Source organism: Rhinoderma darwinii, chromosome 11 (assembly GCF_050947455.1).
Source record: "Rhinoderma darwinii isolate aRhiDar2 chromosome 11, aRhiDar2.hap1, whole genome shotgun sequence".
Taxonomy (NCBI): domain Eukaryota; kingdom Metazoa; phylum Chordata; class Amphibia; order Anura; family Rhinodermatidae; genus Rhinoderma; species Rhinoderma darwinii.
In genome coordinates, this window is record NC_134697.1 from 17,995,276 (window position 1) to 18,022,612 (window position 27,337).

General features: G+C 41.9%; 1 protein-coding gene across 1 annotated transcript in view; it reads right to left on the minus strand.

Moving 5' to 3' along the window:
• Positions 1-27,337, minus strand: part of LOXL4 (lysyl oxidase like 4) — a 57,751-nt gene that overhangs the window by 21,167 nt on the left and 9,247 nt on the right. The window contains exons 4-9 of the mRNA XM_075842370.1: positions 12,064-12,102; positions 11,011-11,224; positions 8,635-8,818; positions 6,032-6,186; positions 1,061-1,228; positions 80-242 (exon numbers count right to left, since the gene is read on the minus strand). Of these exons, the coding sequence (XP_075698485.1) occupies positions 80-242; positions 1,061-1,228; positions 6,032-6,186; positions 8,635-8,818; positions 11,011-11,224; positions 12,064-12,102 (923 nt within the window). The remainder of the gene's footprint in view (positions 1-79; positions 243-1,060; positions 1,229-6,031; positions 6,187-8,634; positions 8,819-11,010; positions 11,225-12,063; positions 12,103-27,337) is intronic.

The window sequence follows — 27,337 nt, forward strand, 5'->3', positions numbered from 1 at the left end:
TCGATATGTGAGAAATTCTGAGAAGATTAATAGATCACCCTTCTACCAAAAGTTAAATAAAACCATTTATTGAGCTTACGTTCTGTACAAGTAACTCCAGCAGCGCGACGTCCCCCTCCTCGAGGACAGTGTATCACACTATGGTGGCGGCACTGCTGAATAGACATCTCTGTACCAGAACAGCGCACACCACTCATCACAACATCCTCCGCTCCAGATGTTCCTTGCCAGTACCAGGTCTCCTAGTTTAATAATAATAATAATAAAATTAGACAATGCATTGTAATATAATCTCTCATTCTATATCGAATATGACCAGTAGAAATATAACCATGTGTTCTTAACTGTAATTCACTTTTAGGCGACCTTCACCCAAAACAATCAATAATTGCCGACTGGTAATAATTTTTCTCTATCCCCATCCACCGTTCTGGGGGATTCCTTGTGAAAGGACTTTCGAGACTGAGCAACATATAGATTTTTTTCTTTGGTTTGAACTTCCATTAAATCCTTGATCATCTTGACATCGAAGAATATATAGTAAAAACTCTTTGGGTCAACTACTTAAAATTTTGGGTGGTTTTCTAAAAGGAGTTGACTAATATATATAGGATATAAGGGAATTTAAAATCCATCTCGTGGGCCACATAGCAAAGGTAAAAATGAGGCCCCTTTAAGGTGCAGCTTGACACCATCGAAATAGAAAGTTTGGATGCCCCAATCCACTTTTTTCGCTCAAACGCATTTCCACTTCCTCGTTTGCCAATTTTGCTATGGCGGCCACATCCCTGTACAGGCTCTCACCACCCATTAAAAGAAGGACAGGACCAACTTTGAATTGGACTCCTCTCTCAATGGGCCCCACAGTTGCTATAATGGGCTTTATGGTAGATACACCGTTGAACCCATCGGATACAGAATCCAGCTGGGACTCTTTCAATATTTTTATCATGATGGTGTCTTGTAAAAGGGTGAAAAATAATATCACTGGCATATGTTTTTATGCTGTTCCGGAACCAAGTCTGTCATTGTTGTACACCACAATAGATGGGTTTCTTACTTGTATGGCATGGTTGGCATATCCCAAGCCTAGCTGCCGACACACGACCATGGCTTCATGAATGCCCCACAGTTCTCCACAAATAGCTCCCCATTTCTTAGCACCTTTAACAACCATCTGGAGCTCCACTTTACCTTCCTCTGTAGATCTTCCTCCTACGAGGCGTATCTGAAATAAGAATAATGGGAAATTATGGGAATACACCTATAACTTTGCAGTGATGGATATTTTTTTACTTCCTAATTGTAGGCAGACCACAGCGGTGTCAGGTTAAAAGAGTCTGGGATATAAAAGGATGATTGCATTTTCTTAGTAGAGCAGCCTGAAGACTGGGGCCTCAACAACTTTCCAGAAATTCCCAAATAAATGACTGCGCGGTTTGCTTAGCTTTTTATATAACTTCCGTGGACTTCAACGGAGAAGGCCACGTGTAAGCATGAAACCCAGCCTGAGCAGCTCTTCTCAAATAGGAGCAGTCCAAACTTCCAGTAGCCACCAATCTCAGAAACAAGGACTTAAGGAAAAGGTGGAGGAGTGGGAAGGATTGGGAGGTTCAAAGACATCACTTGCCAAATTCTGTGCCAACATTAACCCACAAAGGAATAAGAGGAGATATCAGCTCTGAAGCCTGTAGAATTGTGAATGTTGCACTGGAGTATAATACAACATCAGTACAAATAAAATAATGCAATGTATTTTGAGAGCCTCCTGTACCTCAGAAGAAAAAAGTGAAGGTCATAGATTTCCCGTAGTATTGGCTCAGCCTAATACAGTACAAGTTAGTGGTGGAGTCTGACGCCACCATTAATCACAAGATATGGAACAAGCTAGAATTGAACAGTCATAGGGACAGTATGTTTTTGTCTTCCAGCTAAATTCAGCAAGATTACTCAGCCTCTTGAAGTAACAAACAGAAAATCTAGTCCTAATCTAATATGTAGAGTAGACAAACTCGTCCTCAACCTTTTTGCTAGAAGTTTTTAAGATGTAACGCCACCCAAGAAACAGACGATATGCAGAGAGCCTTAAACAGACAGCTCAGACACTCTTCAATTTGCCAGAGTGAAGAGTGTCTACAAAGAGTGTCTCTTCCCTTGGAGGACCCATTTTGTCAATGAATCGCACAACAGCCCAGTGAGATCACTGGGGACAGTGTAATGAATAATTTCTCCTGCGGTGTCACTGTAGCGCAATTGAAAACTTGTTCCTGGTATTCCCCCACAGATTACAGATGCTATATGACACATAGTGACTAGCTTAAAGAGGCTCTGTCACCAGATTTTGCAACCCCCATCTGCTATTGCAGCAGATAGGCGCTGCAATGTAGATTACAGTAACGTTTTTATTTTTAAAAAACGAGCATTTTTGGCCAAGTTATGACCATTTTTGTATTTATGCAAATGAGGCTTGCAAAAGTCCAACTGGGCGTGTTGAAAAGTAAAAGTCCAAGTGGGCGTGTATTATGTACGTACATCGGGGCGTGTTTACTACTTTTACTAGCTGGGCTTTCTGACGAGAAGTATCATCCACTTCTCTTCAGAACGCCCAGCTTCTGGCAGTGCAGACAGCGTGTTCTCGAGAGATCACACTGTGTTGTCACTCACAGGTCCTGCATCGTGTCAGACGAGCGAGTACACATCGGTACCAGAGGCTACAGATGATTTTGCAGCAGCATCGGCATTTGCAGGTAAGTCGATGTAGCTACTTACCTGCAAACGCTGATGCTGCTGCAGAATCAACTGAAGCCTCTGGTGCCGATGTGGCCGTCACGATGCAGGACCTGTGAGTGACGTCACAGATCTGCACTGCCAGAAGCTGGGCGTTCTGAAGAGAAGTGGATGATACTTCTCGTCAGAATGCCCAGCTAGTAAAAGAAGTAAAAACGCCCCGATGTACGCACATAATACACGCCCAGTTGTACTTTTACTTTTCAACATGCCCAGTTGTACTTTTGCAAGCCTCATTTGCATAAATACAAAAATGGTCATAACTTGGCCAAAAATGCTCGTTTTTTAAAAATAAAAACGTTACTGTAATCTACATTGCAGCGCCGATCTGCTGCAATAGCAGATAGGGGTTGCAAAATCTGGTGACAGAGCCTCTTTAATGTCAGGGGCCCCTCGGGGAAAAAAAGGATTGTCCAAAGTGGAGAACCCATTAAATCATAAGTTTTGATCCAAAATGTAATTTTATATAATATAATATATGTAAATTTATTTTCTATTTATTTATATTTGCACGTCCCTTTTTTTTTTGCATTATTCACATTTTTATACATCTTTATATTAGTTTTATATATACAAACAGCAGTCGTTACTCTATATACCGTGCTATTACATAGTACATAGTTGCATAGTTAGTACGGCTGAAAAAAGACACATGTCCATCAAGTTCAACCAAGGGAAGGGAAAAGGGAAGGAAAAATTTCTACACATAGGAGCTAATATTTTTTTGTTCTAGGAAATTATCTAACCCTTTTTTAAAGCCATCTCCTGTCCCTGCTGTGACGGCCCCTGCGGTGACTATTCCATAGATTCACAGTTCTCACTGTAAAGAAGCCTTGTCGCCTCTGCAGGTTGAACCTTTTTTTCTCCAGACGGAGGGAGTGCCCCCTTGTTTTTTGAGCGGGTTTTACAAGGAACAGGATTTCACCATATTTTTTGTATGTGCCATTAATATATTTATATAAGTTAATCATGTCCCCCCTTAGTCGTCTTTTTTCAAGGCTAAATAGGTTTAATTCTTTCAATCTTTCCTCATAACTTAAATTCTCCATGCCCCTTATTAGCTTCGTTGCTCTTCTTTGTATTTTTTCCAACTCCAGGGCATCCTTTCTATGAACTGGAGCCCAGAACTGAACTGCATATTCTAGATGAGGCCTCACTAATGCTTTGTAAAGTGGCATTATTACATCCCTGTCCCGCGAGTCCATGCCTCTTTTAATACACGACAATATCCTGCTGGCCTTTGAAGCAGCTGATTGACACTGCATGCTGTTATTGAGTTTATGATTTACAAGTACACCCAGATCCTTCTCAACAAGTGAATCCGCCAGTGTAGCGCCCCCTAGGACATATGATGCATGCAGGTTGTTGGTACCCAGATGCATAACTTTACATTTATCTACATTAAACTTCATTTGCCAAGTGGACGCCCAAACACTTAGTTTGTTTAAATCTGCCTGTAATTCATGAACATCTTCCATAGTCTGAACTATATTACATAGCTTGGTGTCATCTGCAAAAATAGAAATAGTGCTATTAATCCCTTCCTCTATATCATTAATAAATAAGTTGAATAATAGTGGTCCCAGCACTGAACCCTGGGGTACACCACTTATAACCGGGGACCATTCAGAGTAGGAATCATTGACCACAACTCTCTGGATACGGTCCTTGAGCCAATTCTCAATCCAATTACAAACTATATTTTCTAAACCTATAGTCCTTAATTTACACATTAGGCGTCTATGGGGGACAGTGTCAAATGCCTTTGCAAAGTCCAAAAACACTAAATCCACAGCGGCCCCTCTGTCTAGACTTCTGCTCACCTCTTCATAAAAACAGATTAGGTTAGTTTGACAACTTCTGTCCTTAGTAAAACCGTGCTGGCTGTCATTTACAATGCTATTTATTGTCACATAATCCTGTATATAGTCCCTCAATAGCCCCTCAAACATTTTCCCCACGATGGATGTTAAGCTTACTGGTCTATAATTACCCGGGGAAGACCTAGAGCCCTTTTTGAAAATAGGCACCACATTTGCCCTGCGCCAGTCCCTTGGCACTATACCAGTCACTAGAGATTCTCTGAATATTATGAAGAGGGGGACAGAAATAACTGAACTTAGCTCTTTAAGAACTCTAGGGTGTAACCCATCTGGTCCCGGAGCCTTGTGCACATTTATTTTATTTAATTTAGCTTGGACCATATCTACATTCATCCAATTCAGTATATCAACTGATATATTAACAGCACTGGCACCGGCTACATCAGCTGCTCTTTCTTCAGTTGTATATACAGAGCTAAAGAACTCATTTAGTAACTCTGCCTTCTCTTGATCCCCTGTGATCAACTCCCCATTACCATTATCTAGGGGTCCTACATGTTCAGACCTTGGCTTTTTTGCATTTATATGCTTGAAGAATTTTTTAGGATTTGTTTTACTATCCTTGGCCACCTGCCTTTCATTTTGTATTTTTGCTAATTTTATTACATTTTTACAGATTTTATTAAGCTCTTTATATTTTACAAAGGCTACAGCTGTACCCTCAGATTTGTATTTTTTAAATGCCCTTTTTTTGTCATGTATTGCCCCTTTCACAGAATGTGTAAGCCATGTGGGGTTTAATTTGAGTCGTTTATACTTATTACCTGTAGGAATAAATTTTGCACTATAATAACTCAAAGTAGATTTGAAAATCTCCCATTTATCATTTGTTCCATTATTTGACATTAGTTCTTCCCAGTCCATATCCTGAATTGCCGCCCTCATCCTGGGGAAATTGGCTTTCTTAAAATTAAATGTTTTTGCCCTCCCAGCCTGCGTTTGTTTTTTACAGTATAGGTAAAATGTAACTATATTGTGATCACTGTTACCGAGGTTTTCAAGAACATTGACATTCCCAACAAGATCTGCATTATTAGAAATGACCAGATCCAACAGAGCTTCACCTCTAGTCGGGTCTTCCACAAACTGGCCCATAAAATTTTCCTGCAACAGGTTGAGGAAATGTCTCCCCTTTGCAGTTGAAGCCGAACCATGACACCAATTAATATCCCGGAAATTAAAATCTCCCATTATCACTACTGTACCCGCCTGCGCAGCCCGCTCCATCTGTTTATATAGCTGACCTTCCATCTCCTCAGTTATACTCGGGGTCTATAGATTACACCAAAAGTAATTTTTTCAGTGTTTACCTCCCTTTCTAGTTCCACCCACAAGGTTGATGTACCATGACAAGTACTTACCTGGTCGCCATATCCCATGTGAGCAATGTTGCACCTCACTGCTGCATCTTCTTCATGTTGGCAGCCAGCTATACTCGCCTCTTTGAATTTGCATTCAGTGATGGATCTTTCCAGACCAGAGCAGAGCACCTCATTCATGTGTATAGGACCTAACCCTAAAACAAAGGAATGGATTTATTTATTTTAGTTAAAATTAAGTTTTTCTGAAGCAGAGCAGGGCTCATTCTTTTATTTCCACTGTTTTACATGTTTCCAGCTGACAGCACACCATCTGGTCAGGTATGGTATTGCAAGCAAACAGTTTTAATTTGATTTGTTCACTACTTGAATAGTTGTCATAAATAAAGAGAAATTAATCGCATGGTCCTAAATCTATATTAGCGAACATACAAATTTTTTATTTACCTACTTAAAGTTGCAGGAACGAGTTGTTAGCAGTGTGAAATCACGGAAGCTGAGTGTTAATGGGTTGCCGCTGTCTAGCTTTACTCTTTGCCATGTTTGGTTTTCATGACACTATTACGACCGGTTGACGTCTCCATAGGTGGCCTATTTGAATGCTCCCTGGCCCTCCAGACCTCACCTGAACCTCAGGTTGGTGTTTGCTGACTACTTGTACTATTCCAATTGTAGAATTTTCTAATTCTGGTTAGAAACTTTGCCACCTTCTAACTCATGCCCTGAAATGTAGGCCTGATACCTTCCTTAGAGGAAAGATATTGACCTCTGGGCCAGAGGCATAGCTAGGGGTTTAGCACAGGGGGGGGGGGGCGAACACATCTGAGTGGGCCCCTACCCAGTGGACCCCCAACGCATGTTTACAACTGCAGAGGCGCATCCGGCGGGGTCAGGCTTACGTAAACAGTGTAGTTTTCTGTGTAACTCTGATTCTGTATATCTCAATAGTAGTAAATGGGTGTTACGGAAAAAGCGTAGAATAGGGAGCGACGCCGTTTCCGTCACTTCTACGTAACCATTCATGGTTTAGTGCCTCCCCACACAGTATAATGCCCCCTCAATGGCCCACACACAGTATAATGCACCTATAGTGACTCTCCAAACACACAATATAATGCCTCTATAGTGCCCCCATATAGTAAAATGCCCCTATAGTGCCTCCACATAGTATAATGCCCCATAGCTGACCCTACACAGTATAATGCCACATTGCTGCCCCTACACAGTATAATGCCCTCACAGCTGCCTCCACAACCAGTATAATGCTCCCATAGCTGCCCCCACAGTGAGTAATAAAAATAATAAAATAAATACTCACCTAACCCCGTTCCCACGACAAGTGGAGGAAATCACTCTGCTTCTTCGGTCTGTGCTCAGTATCGCGCCTGTCTCTGCCGACCCGCTCACGGACTGCATTACACAGTGAATGCTGGAGCAAGGAGCTGACGGCTCCATGCTCGAGCATTGGATTAAACTGTATCTATGACCTGATGACACAGATACAGTTGAAACCAAGACATGCCACCCCTTGGCCCCACCATCTCAGTGGGCCCAGGGCCACTGACCCCCTTGTCCGCTAAGCCTCTGCCGATGTCTGGGATCTTCCCTGGTACTTCCGATCGCCTTCCTGATATTAACTCTTGGCTATCCTGACCTACGCACAGGGGCGCATACAGACAGTAGAGGGCCTCTGTGCAAGAACAGCATATGGGCCTTGAATAGCTCAGCAAAGAACATCCTCCTTAAGTCTCAGAAACAACAACCAGTAAGTGTGAGCAATAAAAATCATTCGCTCAGTTCATGATTTGTAACAGCACATCTGCCACAAAAATGTCTATTGCAGGGGATCTGACCGGGGAAAGTCCTTACTGACATGCAGGGGTTAAGGGTGCATAACGGGAGGCTCCCTTAGATCTAGACTCACTCGAGGTTCCACGATCTTGGCAAGTTCCATAGCACAGAGATGTTCAATATCTTTTACTTATCAAGTCAACGTTGACATCAGTCATTGCAAGGACAGAAGTGTGAGATACTTTGCCGGTACAGCCACTTTTTTAAGGACTACCCAGAAATATATGTTTTATTGCAGCCTCTTCTATCGGATACAGTGACTAAAATAGAGACAATAAGTTCTATTGAATAATTTGCTGCTATTTCTAATTCACCCCCGGCACAAATAAATTGCAGGCCTTTCTTGTAACACAGGGATAACGAGAAAAAATGGCAGCTACAAAACAGATAATAAACACTGTGAAGATAAAAGCCTCGTGCATGGAAAACACTTCCAAGTAAAAAGAAAAATTTATGGTTGAAATGTGATTTGATTAAAAACCACTTTCTCAAGGAAACGGCTCTGAAGAAATAAGTCTTATTGGTGTTAGATTTTTTTTTTTTTAATAAACATTTGCATAGAGTCATTTAACAAACAGCGATATTTCTGCTTCTCACATCCACTGCCAAGTCTAATAGTTTACAGCTTACCGTATAATTACTGGGTTGCTGTAACAAGTGTAATGTTAGTATTATAATTATTCGATCATAAAAGTTTTACTACTAATTCATTACTGTTGAACAGGCTGGATTAAAGTTTCATTGGGAGTGCGTTAATAAGAAATATTATAATTATTCTAAAATTGTATTCTCACCTTGTCCCAACTGGGCTCCTAAAATGGCCTCTTTAGCAGATCCATAACCAAGCTCCCGACACACAACGCTTGCCGACAGGAGATTCCACTTATCGTCACATACTGTTCCCCATTTGCCATTTTTTAATACCTCCACTCTGCCCTCGCCAGCATGGGGCCCGGACCTCAATCTAACAAGGGGCTCCTGAGGACAAAAAGATTAATACTCATGAGAACATATATATTTAAAGGGGATCTGTCAGGTCTCCAATCTGAGGGCAGCATACGATAGAGGGGGAGATGCTGAGCTCGGCGATATATAGTTTTCCACAATTACATTTTGTATTTTTATATAAAGAACTGTGTAAATGCTGCCAAGACTCCGAGAAAGCCTGTGAGTCCTGCTGCTTCCCCCCACCCAGATGCAGTGATTGGATAGAGAGAACGGTCAATCACTGTGTGTGGGCGGGGCAAGCAAGACTCACAGGCTTTTTTTATGAGACCTGGCAGCAGTTAAACATCTTTTTACAGGAAAACACTGAATGAAATCATAGAAAACTATATATCCCCGAGTTCAGCGTCTCCTCCTCTATCCTATACTGTCCTCAGATCCATACTGGACCATAGTCATACGTGTACAATTCTCCTAAACAACTACAAAATAGTGCTGCAGAGGTTAGAATTAGGATGGGCTGCAATTTTCTAAGGCTCTGCAAATACCAGGTTTGGGCCATAGAGTTGAGGTTTATGTAAATGTCCCAATTATGACTCTCCGAAACGCGGTGTTACATATATCATTATATAATGTCCAAGAACTCGGTTCTTTAGACAGCGAAGTGTCTATATTATAGAACTGGAGAGTCCATGTTCATTGCAGTTCAGTTCCCATAAACCCCATGCAACATAAGGCTGGATTCACACACAACATTTACTCGTGTTTCCAGTTACGTTTTTCACTGCACAGATTTGCATTTGCTGTTTTGTTTTTTTTTTGCTTAAAAACGCTGCGGCCAGATGTTTCTTTAACCCCTTCCTCCTGCATGTATTCTGGGCCTTAATCACCAAGCAATTTTTATATTTTTATCCATCGTCACATTCAAAGAGCTATAACTTTTTTATTTTCCCGTCGACATGGCTGTATGAAGACTTGTTTTTTTTGCAGGAGGAGTTGTATGTTTCATTGGCACCGTTTTGGGGCATATAGAATTTGTTTTGTGGGGGATATATATATATATATATATATATATATATATATATACACACACACACACACACACACACACACACACACATACATACAGAAATGTAGCCATTGTTCTATGCACTTTAAATTTACATAGTTCACTGTGTGGCATAAATATCATGCTAACTTTATTCTATGGGTCGGTACGATTACGACGATACCACATATGTACAGTTTTTTTTATGTTTTACTACTTTTGCAGAATAAAAACACTTTTGAACTAAAATTATTTAATTTTGTATCCCCGATTTCCTAGAGCCATAACTTTATTTTCCGTTAATGTCGCCATATGAGGCCTTGTTTCTTGCGGGACTTCATTGCTACCATTTTGGGGTTGATAACCTTTATTTTGTTTTTGTTGGGGGGGTGGAAGAAAATAGCAATTTTGCGGGTCTGTTTTTACGGTGTTCACCTTGCGGTTTAAAAAATATGCTAACTATTTTTTGGGTCATTATGATTGCGGCGATACCATATAGGTGTAGTTTTTGTTTCTTTTTTACACTTTTACTAAACAAAAACACTTTTTTCACGTTAATTATTTTTTCAGTCCCACTAGGGACTTCGCTATGTGATCATTTGATCGCTTATATAATGCTTTGGTATACTTAGTGTACCAAAGCATTACTACCCGTCAGTATAAAACTGACAGGCATCTATTAAGCCATGCCTCTAGCACAACCTAATAGGCATATAGCCAGGGAAGGCCTGGGGGCCTTTGTTAGGCCACCCGGCTGCCATGGCAACACATCAGCGGCCTGCGATCGCAATTACGGGCCGCCGATGGGTGACAGGGGGAGCCCCATCCCTCTATAAACTATTCAGATGCAGCGGTCGCTAACGACAGCGGAGAACCAGCTCCAGCCTGCACAGGACACCCGTGCAGGACTTAGATTAGGCTGTCCTGTATAGGCGGAGGCGGCCTAGACTAAGGTCCCTTAATGACCACCGTGAAAAGGCGTATCCGCGGTCACTAAGGGGTCAAAGTAGATAGTAAAGCATGAGAAAAGCTACATACACAGCGTTCTGGTTTGTGGTGTTTTTGTAGCATTTTTTTCAAGCTCTGTATAAGTTATAATGTATCCCAAATTGTCTCAATAATATATATATAGTAAAATGAGGACGACTTATAAAGGTTTGTATGCGAGAGAACTTACCATAGTCTTATATGCCTTCTTGAAGTTATTTGTGCTTCCAATTCCAGAGTTGGGAGCTGCCACACACTTCACTATAGCGTGCACCCCATTCCTGCACGCGGGCTTAAACGGCTTTGGAGAAACCTGGACTTTGCAGTTTGCTAGATGCGGTTCTGATCCGGAGCAGCTGACTCTGTGAATCCAGAACATTTTCTTCTGACTCAGCATCTTTAACCTGAGAGATATACAGCAGATATGATTAGTCCGCTGCTCAGTAAAGTAGATGTCACGTCCTTACCTTCAGAATGGCAAAGACAAAAAAAATTAATGGAATGCTTACCATTTTCAAGATCTCTGCTTGCTGTTAGTAAATAAACATCCTCCCTGAGTATAGAAGTGGATCACTGTACAGACCGTCCTTTAACACAGTTTCAGTTTGTTACAACGTACCAGTGATGCTAAGGCCTCATGCCCACTTTCGTTTATTTTCTTCAGGGTGCTATCCGTTTTTTTAACCGATCGCACACTGACACATTCATTTCTATGGGGTACATGCACACTTCTGTTCTTTTAATGGAACCGTGTGGCCGTTCCGACAAAATTAGAACAGGTCCTACTCCTGTCCTGGCTCGGCCATTCAATTTATTTGGTCAGTTGAAACGACGGATAGCACACGGAATCATCCATGTGTGGTCAGTGTTCCACGGATCTGTCAATAGCGGCCATATGACAGGCAACGGATGTGTGCATGAGGCCTAAGCGTAATTAAAACAAACTCCGTAATTTTAGCTGTTTGCTCACAGAAGCTCACCTACACTGATACATTGTAAGGAACCCTCAGCTGTGTAGGTAAAACTAGGTAATTACCCTTTGTCAGCCACTAACGGCAAAAAAAATAAAAAAAATGTTTCAATTCACTGACAGCAAAGACCTGGAAAATGGTCAATATTGATATGCATGTATTTATTCCTAGATCAGATTTATAAATGATTGGGATTATATTTTTATGATTATGCTTGGCATAGATTAGATACCTTCATTTGATTTACCTATGGAATAAAAGTTTCCACTAACCTGGATTTTGGACCCTTAATCTTCATATTCCAGAGTTTCCTGTAATAATAAATATATATTGATGTAATTGTTTAATTCCTCTTTGTGCAGATTACCGTTAGTGTACTTGTAGGCGGTGTGAACTGTTTTCCTGTCTGGGTGACCATCATTTTAGTACATGTAGCTGAATTTCGTGCAGTGGTCACAAGAAGTTCTGCTTGCTACACAATGCACTGCCTCTCAATGCTACACTGGCTTGTTTTAGGTCCCTCCTATAAAGAAGATTGAGATGATGGGTCTTCCTGCCTCTGTCTACCTTAAAGCGTTTGCCCATCCGGACCCCCTTTTCTGAATGAGGACCCATGGACGATTAGTTAATTCACAAGAGTCCAGCAGCTAAAGTCCCTGGCGATCAGTGGGGAAACTGCAGGAGACTGAACAATTCCCCTACAGCGGCCACTGCAGGGGAAATGTGGAATTACATGGTGCCCATCCACTCCTTGCAGCAGCTCTCCACTCTCACAGAGGAGGAATTTGAGTGTTGAGTCTTCCAGAGTGAGACCTTATAGTAGGGTGATGCCAAGTACAGTCCCTATGATATCTATTTGCTCTATTATCCTAGAGTTACTTTGCTCTTTCAATGTACCATTTTCAGGAGACTAAAGGATGGATCTTTACATAGAAGATGCTCATAACGAGTCTGAAGAGAACTACGGGAGCTAACTGGAGAATATCCCGACACACCAAAACCAAGGCGAATAAGCTAAACTTTTAGGCCCTGTTCACATGGAGAAATTTTTGCGGCAGAAACTGTTACAAAATTCCACCTCCCATTCATTTCAATGGGAGTTAGACGCTTCTTTTTCCTGCTAGCGGATTTCTTCAGCTGGTGGGAAAACTAAGCGTCCTGCCCGATCTAGCGGATTCCGCCTGAACCTCCCATTGAAGCCAACGGGAGGCGGAATCTTCCTGCCGACAGGAATAACTCTGCAGTGGATTTTGTGGCGGGACCTGCCAGGCAAAATCCGCAGTGTGAACTGATCCTTATAGTTCCATTAAAAAGCAGATTAGAGATTGGTGTCCGCTGCTTTATAAAGTAGAAATGAAAAGGATCAGTGCAGGAAGGGTGGAAACAACAAAAATATCCACTATCGCTAAATAAGATCTCGTCATGTCCGCCAACCATCACGATAGGTGTCATAATCACAAAGCAATCACAGGTTTCCCATTCCCAATTGAAAAAAAATTAGCAATCTTAATGAGACTTAGGCCCCATGTGCACGGTGCCCGTCTTATACTGCATTGAGGCCATAAGGCTCCCAAGTATGTAGCTGCACTACCTCTGTGTGCTGCCGTAAAGGCACCATCTGCTGCCGTATATATGGAGATATGAATACTCTATAGAAGGAGAAGTGCCACAGAGTATTCATAAGTGCCAGCGGCACTGCCCAATAAGTGCCAGACGCTTTCCTGCTCACTGTGTGGAAATCCACCTGCCCTAGAAGTGTAATCTTTGTTGCCCCCTCATACTGATCCACCAGCACGAGGCTACTGTGCGGCTTCAGTACACCGTAGCTAGGCGCAGATTGGCACCGCTAGGTTCACGTGCGCCTGGTTGACATTATTTGGACACTTCCCATCAGTGGCACCACTGAAAACACCAAAATACATAATTTATGCTCATAGCCGGCTTATTTACAGCTACAGAACATCCACATAGAGTTAGAAAATATCCTGTTAATTAAAGCATCAATAAATATTTTGCTTACCCTAAACTTTTAATTAAATGTGCATTAATATTTAAGACTTGTGATATTTAGTTTACTTTCAATGATGAGAATGTTAAATGTTAATTGTTCCTGACAGACACGGAAACCACAGATTAAAGTGATATTACTGCATAAATCTGTACAGAAGAAATCTCTTATTAATCGGATGTAGTAAAGTTGTTCTTAGCTGCTGGTATCATGTCAGTGTATCAGGAGGGCCTGAAAACTACAAATATGGGAGATAAAAGTAGTTCATATGGGGGCAGGGATTTTTCTGGAATCCCTGTTAATCATCCTGTTGAGTCTGCAGCTCCCTATTCTAAAATGGCTGAAAACAGCAAACACAAGACTGCATCAAACTGCACAACAATTGGAGACTGTAAATACTTTAGGTTAAAGGGAATGTATTATGTATAAAGTATATAGTGTTACTATCCTGCCTTATCTAGGCTTCCGGTAATACAATAGAGCGGTCATTAACTCGCCCACCCTCTAATGATAATGAGATGACTCTGCTCATACTGTGCCTGTATGTACAGCAAAGCTGAAAAGTGAGCTACAGTGAACAGAAAATATCAGCTTTTGGTGACTGCTCTAATAGCCAGTGTGAGAAAACTGCAATATTTCAGATTTTTTAAAACGCCATTTTTATATGCAATTTTTTAAAAACGCCACCAAAAATGTGTGACACTATGTGAAAGTAATTTAAATGATACCTAATTTTTTAATGATACATTTCCTTTAAGTATTGGCATTCAGGGTCAGACTGGCCCAACAGAGGACCAGAACCTGGTAAGACCATTTTCTAAACGATAGTAGGACTGGGGATGGTTCATGCCATCACATCCCCTTCAATAGGTGCCAGAAAGGGGACAGCCCGGTCTTTATTGGCTAAGGAAAGAATGTCTTGCAGTACATTAGAATTTATGTGGTACATGTGAACAAGGTAAACTCTTGTGTTTGAGTCTGGACGTATGTAGTCACAGTCTGCACTCTCTCAAGAACAGGTAGTACACTATTAATTCTTGCCACTACTTTCCCACTTGGCTCTGCAGAATTGGTGAGATCTGTTATTGCACCATCTTTTTATCCCCCAGAAAGTGCACTTTCATTCTATCAATCAGAGCTTCTTTTTTCTGAAACCACTCTAAATCCCCTGCATACTCACTGGGTTAAATGATACAATTCTAACCGCCTGCAGCTTCCACTAGAGGGAGCACAAGAGCTCACTGCCTACTCTTTATACATGGAAGTCAATAATAAAATAGTATGCAGTAAGCTCCCTCTAGTGGTGGCTGCAGGGAGACAGAATTTTATAATTTAACTATATGTCTATACAGGGAATTTGGAGCTCTGTATGCTATAAATATATATTAAATTAATCAGCGCAGATTGTTGGACCTAAAAATGACATGGTGATAAAAGGTGGAAATTCACTTTAAAGGGATATTCCCATCTAAGACATTTATAGCATATCCACAGGATATGCCATAAATATCTAATAGATTCTGGTCCCGTCTCTGGTACCCGCACCTATCTCCAGGCTCAGCTGTTTCTGTAACTCCCTTAGGAATAAACGTAGAAAGCCGCTCACATGGGCGGCCACCTCTCCAATGACTTTCCGCCTGCATTCGGCGGTCAGCGACTGTCTAACCAGGCAACACGGGCATTGGGTGACCCTTGTTCTTAAGATAGGTGCAGGTACCAGAGCCACATCTATCAGACATGGATGGCATATCCCTTAGATATGCCTTAATGGTCTTAGATGAGAAAAAATACCCATTTAAGTTCACAATTCCTCTCATACCAACAGGTGATATTTTGAGTATTTACTTAAATATTTATGTATATTATTAAGCTGCTCAGCTAGATAAAAACCTTCCTAATATAAGCAAAGACATTGTCAACCATGGCCCCGCTGAGAGACCGAGAAAAACTGCTTACTGAACAATTTCTGTATCCAAGCAAGAAAAAAAAATAACCTGTGACCAGATGGTTCTTCTTCTCTGCTCCAGTTTCAAGTTTCTATAGCAACTTTTCTAGCACCAAAAAAAAATATCTGGTTTATCCTGGAGCTAGACTATTTGTGATGCTGTATTGTAAATCCAATTCAGTCCGACATACAGACTTTGCATTAAAGCCAATTAGTGTCAATTATTCGGGCGTAAATAAAGTATGTAATGAGATTATATATATATATATAGAGTAGAGGAAAACACAGCACTCAATGCAGACGGAACATCAGGCCATGTGCACGTTACCAGTAGAAGGACGAATCAACTCCTAAGGCGGGATTCACACGACCGGGTCGTTCCCGAGCCCGAGTGTCGACCGGTAAAATCGGCCATTTTGCCCGGCCGGTTTGCATTAAGTTTTGCATCCGTGCCGGGCAGATCTGGACAGTGACATCAGCGGCAACTCCTGAAGGGGAATCCCCATGTGTTCGGGGATTCCGCTTCAGGAGTTTCCCCTGATGTCACTGCCCAGATATGGACAGAGACATCAAGCGCTCTGTCCAGGAGCGGAATCCCCGAAAACACGGGGATTCCGCTCCTTCAAGGAGCTAAAGTGCGGCTAGCACATAGCAGAGCAGGGAGATACCTCCCCGCTCTGCTATAGTGGCGTCGCTACAGTAGTAGCAGCCGCAGCAGCAGCAGCTGCTAGCGGCGCCATCGAAGGTGTCGCCGGGCCAGGGCGCTTTTAACAAGCAGGGGAAGGGAGCCAGCGCAGTGCTCCCTTCCACCTGCTGTACACGCCGGCCCTGCCACACAGTGTACAGCGATGCCATTCGTCCGAATGACATCAACTCCTCCTCCTCACATGCACTCTGCGCTGTGAGGAGGAGGAGATAGAGCGTAAGCGCCGTAAAACCCGGCCATCACTCGGGACACATCCCGGTGATGGCCGTGTATTACCCGGCCCCATAGACTTCTATGAGAGCCGGGCGGCCGGGTACCCGGCCGAAGATAGAGCATTTCCTATTTTTTGACGGCCGGTTTTCCCGGCCGTCAAAAAATCGGTCGTGTGAATAGCCCCATAAGGGGTCTATTATTCCTAATGCAGCCGGGTGCCGGCCGATTTATGAACGGCCGGCACCCGGCCGGGAAAACCTGCCGTGTGAATGAGGCCTAAGACTGGAATACCAAAGAAAGATAACAAGCAACAGCACCAGGACTTCAGCGTTAGGGAGATGTTGGTTTATTCACCACCAGGTGGAAGAATGAGCAACGTTTCGGTTCACACCTGAACCTTTCTCAAGCTAATTCAAACAGTGTATAATACCACATATATATAGGAGGATACACAGAGTACACCGTAAACAGTGCAATTACATAATGCGCATAAAAAAATGAATCCATATATAAAGTATGTTCATACAATTAGTGAAAACATATATTAAAGTGACCAGTGCATTTATTTCAGTGCAACATCTCTCAGTATCAGATACAAATGTGTATATAACACAGGTAATACTATAATTACCCTATTCAGTGATATCATATCCTAATGAAGGGGATCAAATATTGGATCAAAAATTAAAATGTCACAAAGCACTTTAGCCCTTCCAAAACGTGGATGCTTTCCCTGTTTGGGATGTAACATGTGTAATCATATGATCAAAGGAGATAGTTTCTGTCATCCACAAACTGGAAAAACTTTCAAAATTCAGGGTTTCTATACTTGTAAAACTACCTTTGCAATTTATTTATTGAGTTGCCCTTGCGGTTTATATTATGTGGGTGAGACCACAACCGAAGTAACTCTCAGAATGAGGAATCATAAATCTAGTATTAAAACCAAGAGAAGAGATCTACCAGTATCTAGACACTTTATAGATTGTAAACATAATGTATCCCAAATTATTGACTCCGTTCCCCAACATAGACGAGGAGGTGATAGAGAATTGGCACTCAAACGAAAAGAACTTGAGTGGATATTCACTCTTGAAACCATGGCCCCAAAGGGGCTCAATGTGGATTACACATATTTCCCACATATTTGATAGTCCATGAGTTTGCTGCATTTTCTTGAGTATAGGTAGGTTGTTGTTTTTTAGTATACTAAAGATCATTTGTATCCAGTATTCTATTGTTTTTTAATTCACGTAACCCTAGATTTGAATTGTAATTTCATATTTTTATATATATATCCATTTTTTCACTATGACATTTTTCTTCTTTATTACAGATACTGATCCATATGAAGGGATGTACAACATGGGAGCAGAGGCTATGTTTTTTCAGCTAGTTATGTTCTATAGACTATTTACTATTTACATATTTGTATAATCCATGCTCTCTGTGAAAAGATTTGGAATAAAGTTTATATGGCACTTTGAACTTATATATGATTCCCCTACCTTTATACATGTCTTGCTCTATAACTAATATCTATAGGGTCCTATGTAAATACATAGACGGGTGGGATATACCACTTTAACCTTTGTTTTAGGATATATGGTTGTTCGTCCTATTTGGATACAGCCATTTCCCCTACTTATGTTATAGTCCGTGGCCCCTTTTTTTCTAGACTCCATATTGAGTCTTAGAATTAGATATAGACATATAATTATACATACACATCGGTGGCAGGGTATTTATATCAAAATATTCATTGCCGGGTAATTCCCGCACTTGAATGTTATTCTGTCCTGCTATAATATGCGCTGTGACGAAAGGAGCCATTTGCGCATGCGCGGCTGTACTGCGTTCCGGGGATGCGTTCCATGTGACGCACTACCGGCAGTCCACCAAATGGGCTTAATGTCGATTTTGCATTAAGCGGAATAATGTGAAGAGATTTTCCTTCCTCTTTCCACCATGCCCCATTGTCGTAATACGCTTGATATCATTATCAGTAATTATTAACATGTCTATTCATAGGTTATATTACCCTTTTGAAATATTAATATTTACTCTTCTCTTTTTCTCTAGAACGCTTTTGAATTTGTTCGAAGATCACCTCTACAGATGAAGAACATCACGGACTTTTCTGTGTATATATATATATATATATATTCCTATAATTAAAAAAAATTTTTGCGGAATTTTTGCAATTTTCATTCTTACGGATATCATATCATAATATTTTGATTAAAATATATTGGAACATTTAGTATGCCATTATATCTCTAGAGGGTGTACAACATGCAGACCAATAGTGTCTATAGGATTGAGAGGTAAAGACGTATATGGGGCATTTTCTTTGATTCCACAATAAACGTATATAGGAGTTAGGGGGAACAATACGGCAAAAGGGCATATGATATGTCCATATTGCGTTTGTTTACCTACTATTTGAGTGGGGATGGGCATTTATAGAATGGCCCCCGGCCACCCTTTGAACTCCGTTTTTAATAACAGAATCTAAACTCTGATGTGAATAAGGCTGTACGGCTGCGTTTATGCCTCTCTCCTTTTGGATGCCTTGTAGGGACATTTGCCTGTATAGGCACTGCAATGTATTTTCACTCTCTTTGGATAAAGCCTTGCCTCTGATTGGTCCCAATTATGGCATAATTTGGCTATTTGATAATTATATACATACCTTATTAAAATATCCCTTAAGGAACGTAACTTTTCCCTATTCAAAGATGGCCGCATCGCGTCTGCGCTTCATTGCGCATGCGCGAATGCATACCGGATATCCGTAGTATTTGGAACATGGCAATATTCCATGCATGCGCAGTGGCGTCTTTTTCGCTAACCGCTATGGCGGCGCCGTGATACCACGTCCTATGAGGTGATTTTCGATTTTAATTTGTTTTTAAGTCACACACATGATTCACACACATGTGAACACTGCTCTTAATTAGATACTTTAACTGTGTTGTGATATATATACACATTGACTGTTGTTTATCCATCTTACTTTGACACTATATGTTTAATTCTGATGTGTCACTTTTTACTACTTATTTATTGTACTACTTTTGTGATGCTGTTATATACTTTTTATCTGATTATACTTGATTACACTTATTTGATTGTCACTATGTTATATACTTGGAATGTATCACATGTTATTTGCTTGAGAAAGGCTCTAGAGGACAGAGCTGAAACGTTGCACAGGGGGCAATAAAAGTGTAATGATAGGGTTAGGGAAACGGACAAGTGAGCCCTAATCTACCCGCCACTCTGTCCCTGCCTACTTGCAACGACCCGCCCTAGGCGACGGGGTACAACTGGGCGGCGGTCCCTACGCTCAGTATGTGCACGAGACAAACATACAAGGGAATAAAAAGCAAAGGGAAAGGGGCAGTTGCCCACGGGAACACCGTGAGCAACAGAGTGTGAACGAGCCAAGTCAAACCAGGAGAGCACGAGGTACCAAACGCAGAGCCGAAGAGTAGTCAGAAAGCCAGGGTCAGTATGGAGCAGGATCAAATAGTAGGAGCTGTAGCTGGGCCAGGAAACCACACGGAAAGAATCACAAGCAAGGAGGAACAGGAAAAGCAGGTATAAATAGACAGAGGGCGGGAGCTAGCTGAGTCTGGCCAGGCTGCGATAGGCTCTCCCACTCCTAAGCCTGCCAGCCTGAGTGGTGGAAGCTGGAGTCAGTCTCAGAGAGATAGACTCAGGTGAAGTCTGATTACCTATGGAAGTTAACCCCGAAGCTGTGCCTGGCAGATCCTTTACAAAAAGTACCCTTTTTTTCACATTTACTGCGGAGTGCTGCCTATTAGATAGATAGATAGATAGATAGATAGATAGATAGATAGATAGATAGATAGATAGATAGATAGATAGATAGATAGATAGATAGATAGATAATGATCTTTCTAAAAGTTTAATCATTTCATATATTTTCTATTACATACATAGAACTTTAATTTCTTTGGATAAGGCGATCTATTATTGATCTGCAACCTGTGATTTGTCAGCTGTAGTCAAACTCCAACTCCCATCATGTTCTGACAGCCTGCTTCAACAGCTTGGAGAACCACAGGTTGCAGGTCACTTACTGCAAAATCCCATAGCTTTAAAATTTGATGAAAAATTCTAGACCAGATTTAACAATGGACACAATGGGTAACACTTAGCTACATGGTCATTTACCTTTTATGATCAAAATCACACCAAAGACCTCAGTCTGTCCTTATAAACCACGGAGAACAATTGTCCGTACAGCCATTTAAAGAACATACACATTGTGGTGGGGGAAATACATACAATTACAGCTAACCATATACTTCACTTAGGATTTGCCAAAAGCACTCCTCTAAATAACAGACCAGTCCGCTCTCGGTCTACTAATGACACCTTGCTAAATATGGACAGCGGACCCATTAACTTAATTCTGCTACGGAGTCTAAAAGGTCACAAAGTATCCGGCAAGTGGCAATTGTCACACAATCCCATACAATGGTCAGTATTACTCTTTGTGTTATTATAATGCTTTGATATTTAGCTGCACTTTTGTATGGGCTATTGAAAATGGCAGAGTAGATTCTGGCAATAGCGCGAGTGCATAACCTGTCATAGGCATCAATGAACGGTGTTCTGTGTGGCCGTCCTGAGAAGAGACGCCACAATAAGGTCAATTTAATTTAGCAAAAATACCATTTGCAAAAAGGGCATTTCTGAGATAATAAGGTAGAACTATATGGTAATGGTCGGCAGCTAGTTACGGTTTTTTAAAGCAGCAAAAAAATAAAAATTCCAAATACCCATCATTAATTTTCTTTTGTCGATTTTTCAAAAACTTTACTCAACTATTTTTTTTATGTTATTTCTGAAGAAGCTGGGGGACTACCAATTTGGCCACTATTACCACTTCCGCACCTATCCAGTGATACGTGAGTGGGCAATGTATCACGGCATATCTAGGCTGATCTGTGTTTTAGGAGTTTAAAGGGAAAGTCTTGTGTATTTGATTTTAGTGTCATTCATTAGATCTAAGTCTATAGAAGAGGAATGTTTTTTTTTTGTTTGTTTTTTTAAAATGTTGCAGCATTTTTTTTATTTTATTTATAAAAACCTACCTGTGGGCAACCATATTGGAGATATATAATATCCCCCTGTATTGTCTGTAGAGACAGTGTGGGTGCTGTATGGCAGCTGAAATGAATGGGAATTAATTGACATATCATAGAATATCAATGCCTTCAAGAAGTCTTGCAGTACAAGGAGTATCAGGGGAGATGCATACAGAGCCTTATCTGTGTGTATAATATTACTACCCTGCAATATCAAAGCCTTCTGCAGTACAATAAAACCGTTACTAAATTGCCCACCCTCAAATGATGAGATGACTCTGCTCACCTTTTCCCAGTCTACACAGCAAAGCCCAGAAGCCATACCAAGGCTGCATATATCACTCTGTAACAGGGTGGTGGCAGAGGGGTGGTGTGTTTGGCTCAACTGTATGGGCATGTGTGGCCTGTTAGTCCCCACTGTACAGATAGCTGGATGGGTAGCGGTGAATGGGACGTAGCAGAAATGTGGCCTAAAGACAGAGAGGTGTACCGGTCAGTGCACAGCAGTAGTACAAGACTAAGGGAAGAGTTGGTCCATGTTGAGGCTTACAAAGCCTGTTCACATTGCAGTCAGCAGCCACCATCTCAAAAGGCGCTAAGCCTGAAGTACACAGTAGCAGCCCCCAACTCAAAGCCCTTTTGGCCCAAGCAGATAGCCCTTGTATCAAGGAGGGGCGCCCCTGGCCCTGTGTCTGCAGATCGTCTGAACAAGCCAGCCATCTTGCCAGCCTGATCTATAACCAAGTCTGTGCCTACCAAAGTGGGAAGAACTGTAACTATTCTCTGTGCCGTGTGCACCATTGGCGTCGGAAAGATTTGTATGTATTTTAAAGTGCAAGTAAAAGTTTGGCACTCAAAGTCCTGCTTCATTTCATATTTCTTTGCAACATACCTACGGGGTATGACACTATTTTGTCCCACCCTCCACTACCTTACACCACTATTTATAGCCCACGTAATACTGCCATACACCGCTTAAATACGGCCATACACGCCTAAATAATACCGCCATACACCGCCTAAATAATACCGCCATACACCGCCTAAATAATACCGCCATACACCGCCTAAATAATACCGCCATACACCGCCTAAATAATACCGCCATACACGCCTAAATAATGACGCCATACACCGCCTAATTAATGACGCCATACACGCCTAAATAATACCGCCATACACCGCCTAAATAATACCGCCATACACCGCCTAAATAATACTGCCATACACCGCCTAAATAATACCGCCATACACGCCTAAATAATGACGCCATACACCGCCTAATTAATGACGCCATACACCGCCTAAATAATGACGCCATACACAGCCTAAAGAATACCGCCATACACAGCCTAAAGAATACCGCCATACACAGCCTAAATAATACCGCCATACACAGCCTAAATAATACCGCCATACACCACCTAAATAATACCGCCATACACCGCCTAAATAATACCGCCATACACGCTTAAATAATGACGCAATACACCGCCTAAATAATGCCGCCATACACCGCCTAAATAATGCCGCCATACACAGCCTAAAGAATACCGCCATACACAGCCTAAAGAATGCCGCCATACACAGCCTAAAGAATACTGCCATACACAGCCTAATGAATACCGCCATACACAGCCTAAATAATACCGCCATACACCGCCTAAATAATACCGCCATACACAACCCTCATAATATTGTCAGAGTTATGAAAAATAATACAATCATACAAAGCTCAAGTGTGTATATATAACTAGAGGATGTTTTTAATTGACTATATCACAGAGATGGATTTCATCCTTCTTGTTAACTGGAGGTCGCGCTGTTTCTCGACTGTGGAGCCCCCAGTAGCGGAGCTGGAGGCCGTGGATCTGTATATAGGAGCCTGGCTGCTCGAGTTGGTAGGGGGCTTCAGGAAGGAGGAGCACAGAAGACAGACCACCACGGTACTGAGATTTCTAAGCTCATCGATGGTGGGTCGCAAGTGGGCTATTAGAGAAGTGCGGCATGTGAAGTCAGGAAATCTTTTCTTTAGCCTTGCCTCTCCACATACAAGGATCCCCCTAACTCAGGATCGGTGTATGGGGTGGGCCAATCTTAAAGAGGCTGTCACTAGTTTAGTAATGCCCTATCTCTTAGCTAGTATGATAGGCGTGAGCACACTGATAATACTAGTGAAAATGGTGTCCCAAATAGTTTATTTTAAAACTTATGAGCTTTTTTTCTAAATATGTAAATGAGACTTTATTAGACAACTGGGAGGTAACAGCAGCGATTCTCCTGAGGTGGAGCTACCACACAGCCTCTGATGCTGTCCTATCAGCATGAAGCTGCTTTACACAGTGTAAGGCTTCATGTATACATACTTTTTTTCTATTCTTCACCATTTTCCAGATCTCTGCTTGTTGTCAGTAAATGAAAACATTCAGGTTTACTTCCAGAGGCTGAAAGTACAGACCGAATACTTCTCACAGACGGCCATTATATAGCTGCACTTTAGCATCCATATCTCTGACATAACACCAGGACCCGATATGATTTATTTTTGGTTTAGTAGATCTATGTTAGGGGGATCCAGGTGTTTAGGCAGCAATACAGATGTTAAAATATGACTGCATTACGACTTTCTAAAACCAGTCTAAATCCTAGGTATTGGTTTAGCATGTTCCCTTTCCCTGACGGCAAGCAGAGAACTTGAAAACGGCGAGAAAATCGATGCATAAAGTATATTAGAACGTTGCAGAACTTTTCATAATGCAATGATTAAGCTTTAGTGTTCAGATCTATGAGAAAATATTCCACTTCAAGCGCTAAATGCGACATTTTCACAATATGAAAACGAGACGACTGGAATTCATGCAGAAGAAAAAAAAACACGGAAAACCTTGCGATTCAGGTTTGAAAATAGAGAAAACGGAGGCCGGTGAACTAAATCAGGGTTCAAGTTCTCCACATTTTCAGTTTTCAGCCGGGAGCTTTATTATAAATTCTCACGCAGATAGCGTGAATTGAAGATGAGAGACCTGCGATGAAGCCAAATCTATTTGTCGGGAGAACAATTCTGAGGTTTGCTCAGATAATTAATGTTCCAGTCTCGCTCAGAGTTATCTCCTGCAAGACAGAAATTGACCTGTCTCCTGCTACAGTGTTGAAAACGTACATCCTCTGCTTTCTGCTTACTCAGTGCTTGGCAGCCACTTCCACCCAGACTGCAGAAAAATAATCTTCATTCCGACCGACTGTAGTCACACAATGACCGTTTACTGCAACACGCTAAGAACATGCTGCCCGGTGTCAAGAGGGAAAGGAAGAAGAACCAGGAGGACAGCAGCGGCGCCAGATAAAACAAAAGCAGCTTCACATCCTCGTACAGGTGGCGGAACTACCACTGCGGGGCCCGAGGAGTCAAGGGGGCACAGGGCCGGCGTTATTCAAAGGATAACAGCCAGTACCACTTACGCCTCATGCCCACTTTTCGTCAGGGTGCTGTCCGTTGTTTTAACCGATAGCACCCGGACACATTCATTTCAACGGGACAATGCACACTTTCGTTGTTTTAACGGAACCGTGCGGCCGTTCCATCAAAAGAAGTGCAGGTCCTACTCCTGCCCGTTTTTGCCGGAACAGTCTCGGCCTTTGCATTGATTTGGTCCGTGAAATAACGGGCTGCACACGAAAGCCATCTGTGTGCGGTCTGTGAGTCACGGAACCGTCATTAGCGGCCGTTCAACGGCACACGGAAGTGTGCATGAGGCCTAAAGGTCCTTTTACACAGGCCATTGCTCGTTCATCGGGTGATCCGCACGTTTACGCGGTCAATAAAATGGTCGCTAGATGGCAGGACATCTCCTTGTATAAACAGGGAGATGCGCCACCGACAAAGGAAATGTCGTAGTAACGATCACTCATCCCCATACAGATGTAGCCATCTTTATCTTTTAAAGCATTAAATACACAGTGTCAAAAAACTTTAACTTGACATTTTCCGCGGCTTTTGTTGTGTAATATCACATAGTAGAGTCAAGATAAACGTGGCTACATCTGCACATAACCGATCATTGCTCCTTGTGAAAGAAGCAAACGAGTGCCAATCAACGAGCCATCTCGGCGCTCATTTTCATGGTCTGTATCGGGCCGTGTATAAGGACCCTTACCCCCTAGTGGTGACAGAAAGAAACGTGGCCTTTAAAGGCTATGTAAACCTTTGAAAGGGATTTATTTTTTTTTAATAAAAAAGGTCAGTGTGATTGGTGCAGCTTTAGAAATTAAAAATTATTTTTACTTTTTGAGATACAGCTGCTTTGTATCCTGTATACAGAGCAGCTGTATTGTTCGCCAAATCCTCTTCCCGTCAGGTCTGCGGGACTGACGGGCTCAGTGAAAGCGGCATCCAGTCAGGATCACGTAGTATCCACCACATCTAAGTTCATAACTGATTACAGGTGGATTCTGCGTCACCCGCTGACACTGAACCCGTCAGGTTCGTGGGACTGACGGATTCAGGTCTTCGCGAACTAAACAGCTACTATGTATAAAGAATAGAGAGCAGCTGTATCTCAACTGTGTAGCAGGAGGTTTACAGGCTCTCACCAAAACTGCTACTGTGTGAACACAGACATAGCACCAGGTAAAAGCATCGACTGACATGGAATTTGGGATCTATGGAAAGCTGGGTGACTACCCTTATGGGTGCTATAATAACTCCCATGAAGAGTTGTGACCCAGCGTCTGTTATTCATGTAGGAGACCAAAATACTCCCAGCATGTTCTAGCTGAATAAAGCGTGACAATAAGACATAGAAACACCAAGAACACGTCCAACTTCCAAGAAAGGCTTAAAGGAAAAACATTAGGACAAGAGTAAATTACATAGGACTGACTGCCCAGAAGAATAGCAGTCATTTGAAGCAGGATTTAGACACTTAGCTCTTCCCGACCACAGGCTTTTCCTGTGAGATAAGATGTATAATTAGACTTTGCCGCTGATGGAGGGTTTGCAAAATCATGGACAACAAACGTGGCATCCAACACTGCTGTGTAACGTGAAGGCAGTAATAAAGTGTCCTCACATGGCACCTGACCTACAGCCAACAAATGTGGCACTTCATGATTTCTGTCAACAGAATCCTGTCAAAATACCAGATAAAAGATATGTATAGTTTAGAAAGAGTGTCTCTTGTTCTGGGGGACCCGGCACGTCCAAACACTACATTGCAGTCGTTTGATTTCAATGGGCACCATGTAATGCTTTATTTTCCCTGTGGTGGTGCTGCAGGGTAGTTGAATACTTGCTGGCTGCTTTCCCCGCAGATCTGATTGCTAGGGATCCCAGCAGCTGTGCCCTGAGGGATCGGCTTTTTTTCGGGGGTCCCTTCTCACAGAAAGTTATTGTCCAAGGCAGACACACCTTTAATGTGTTCTGCAGAGAAAACCAATCTGTCTGTACCTAGAAGTGGAGACCACAATATCTAAGTAGAGGAGATTAATTAAAGTGGTTGTCCAGTTTTGGCAATCTTCATCCATTGTTCCAATCAGGGCATCTCTGCTG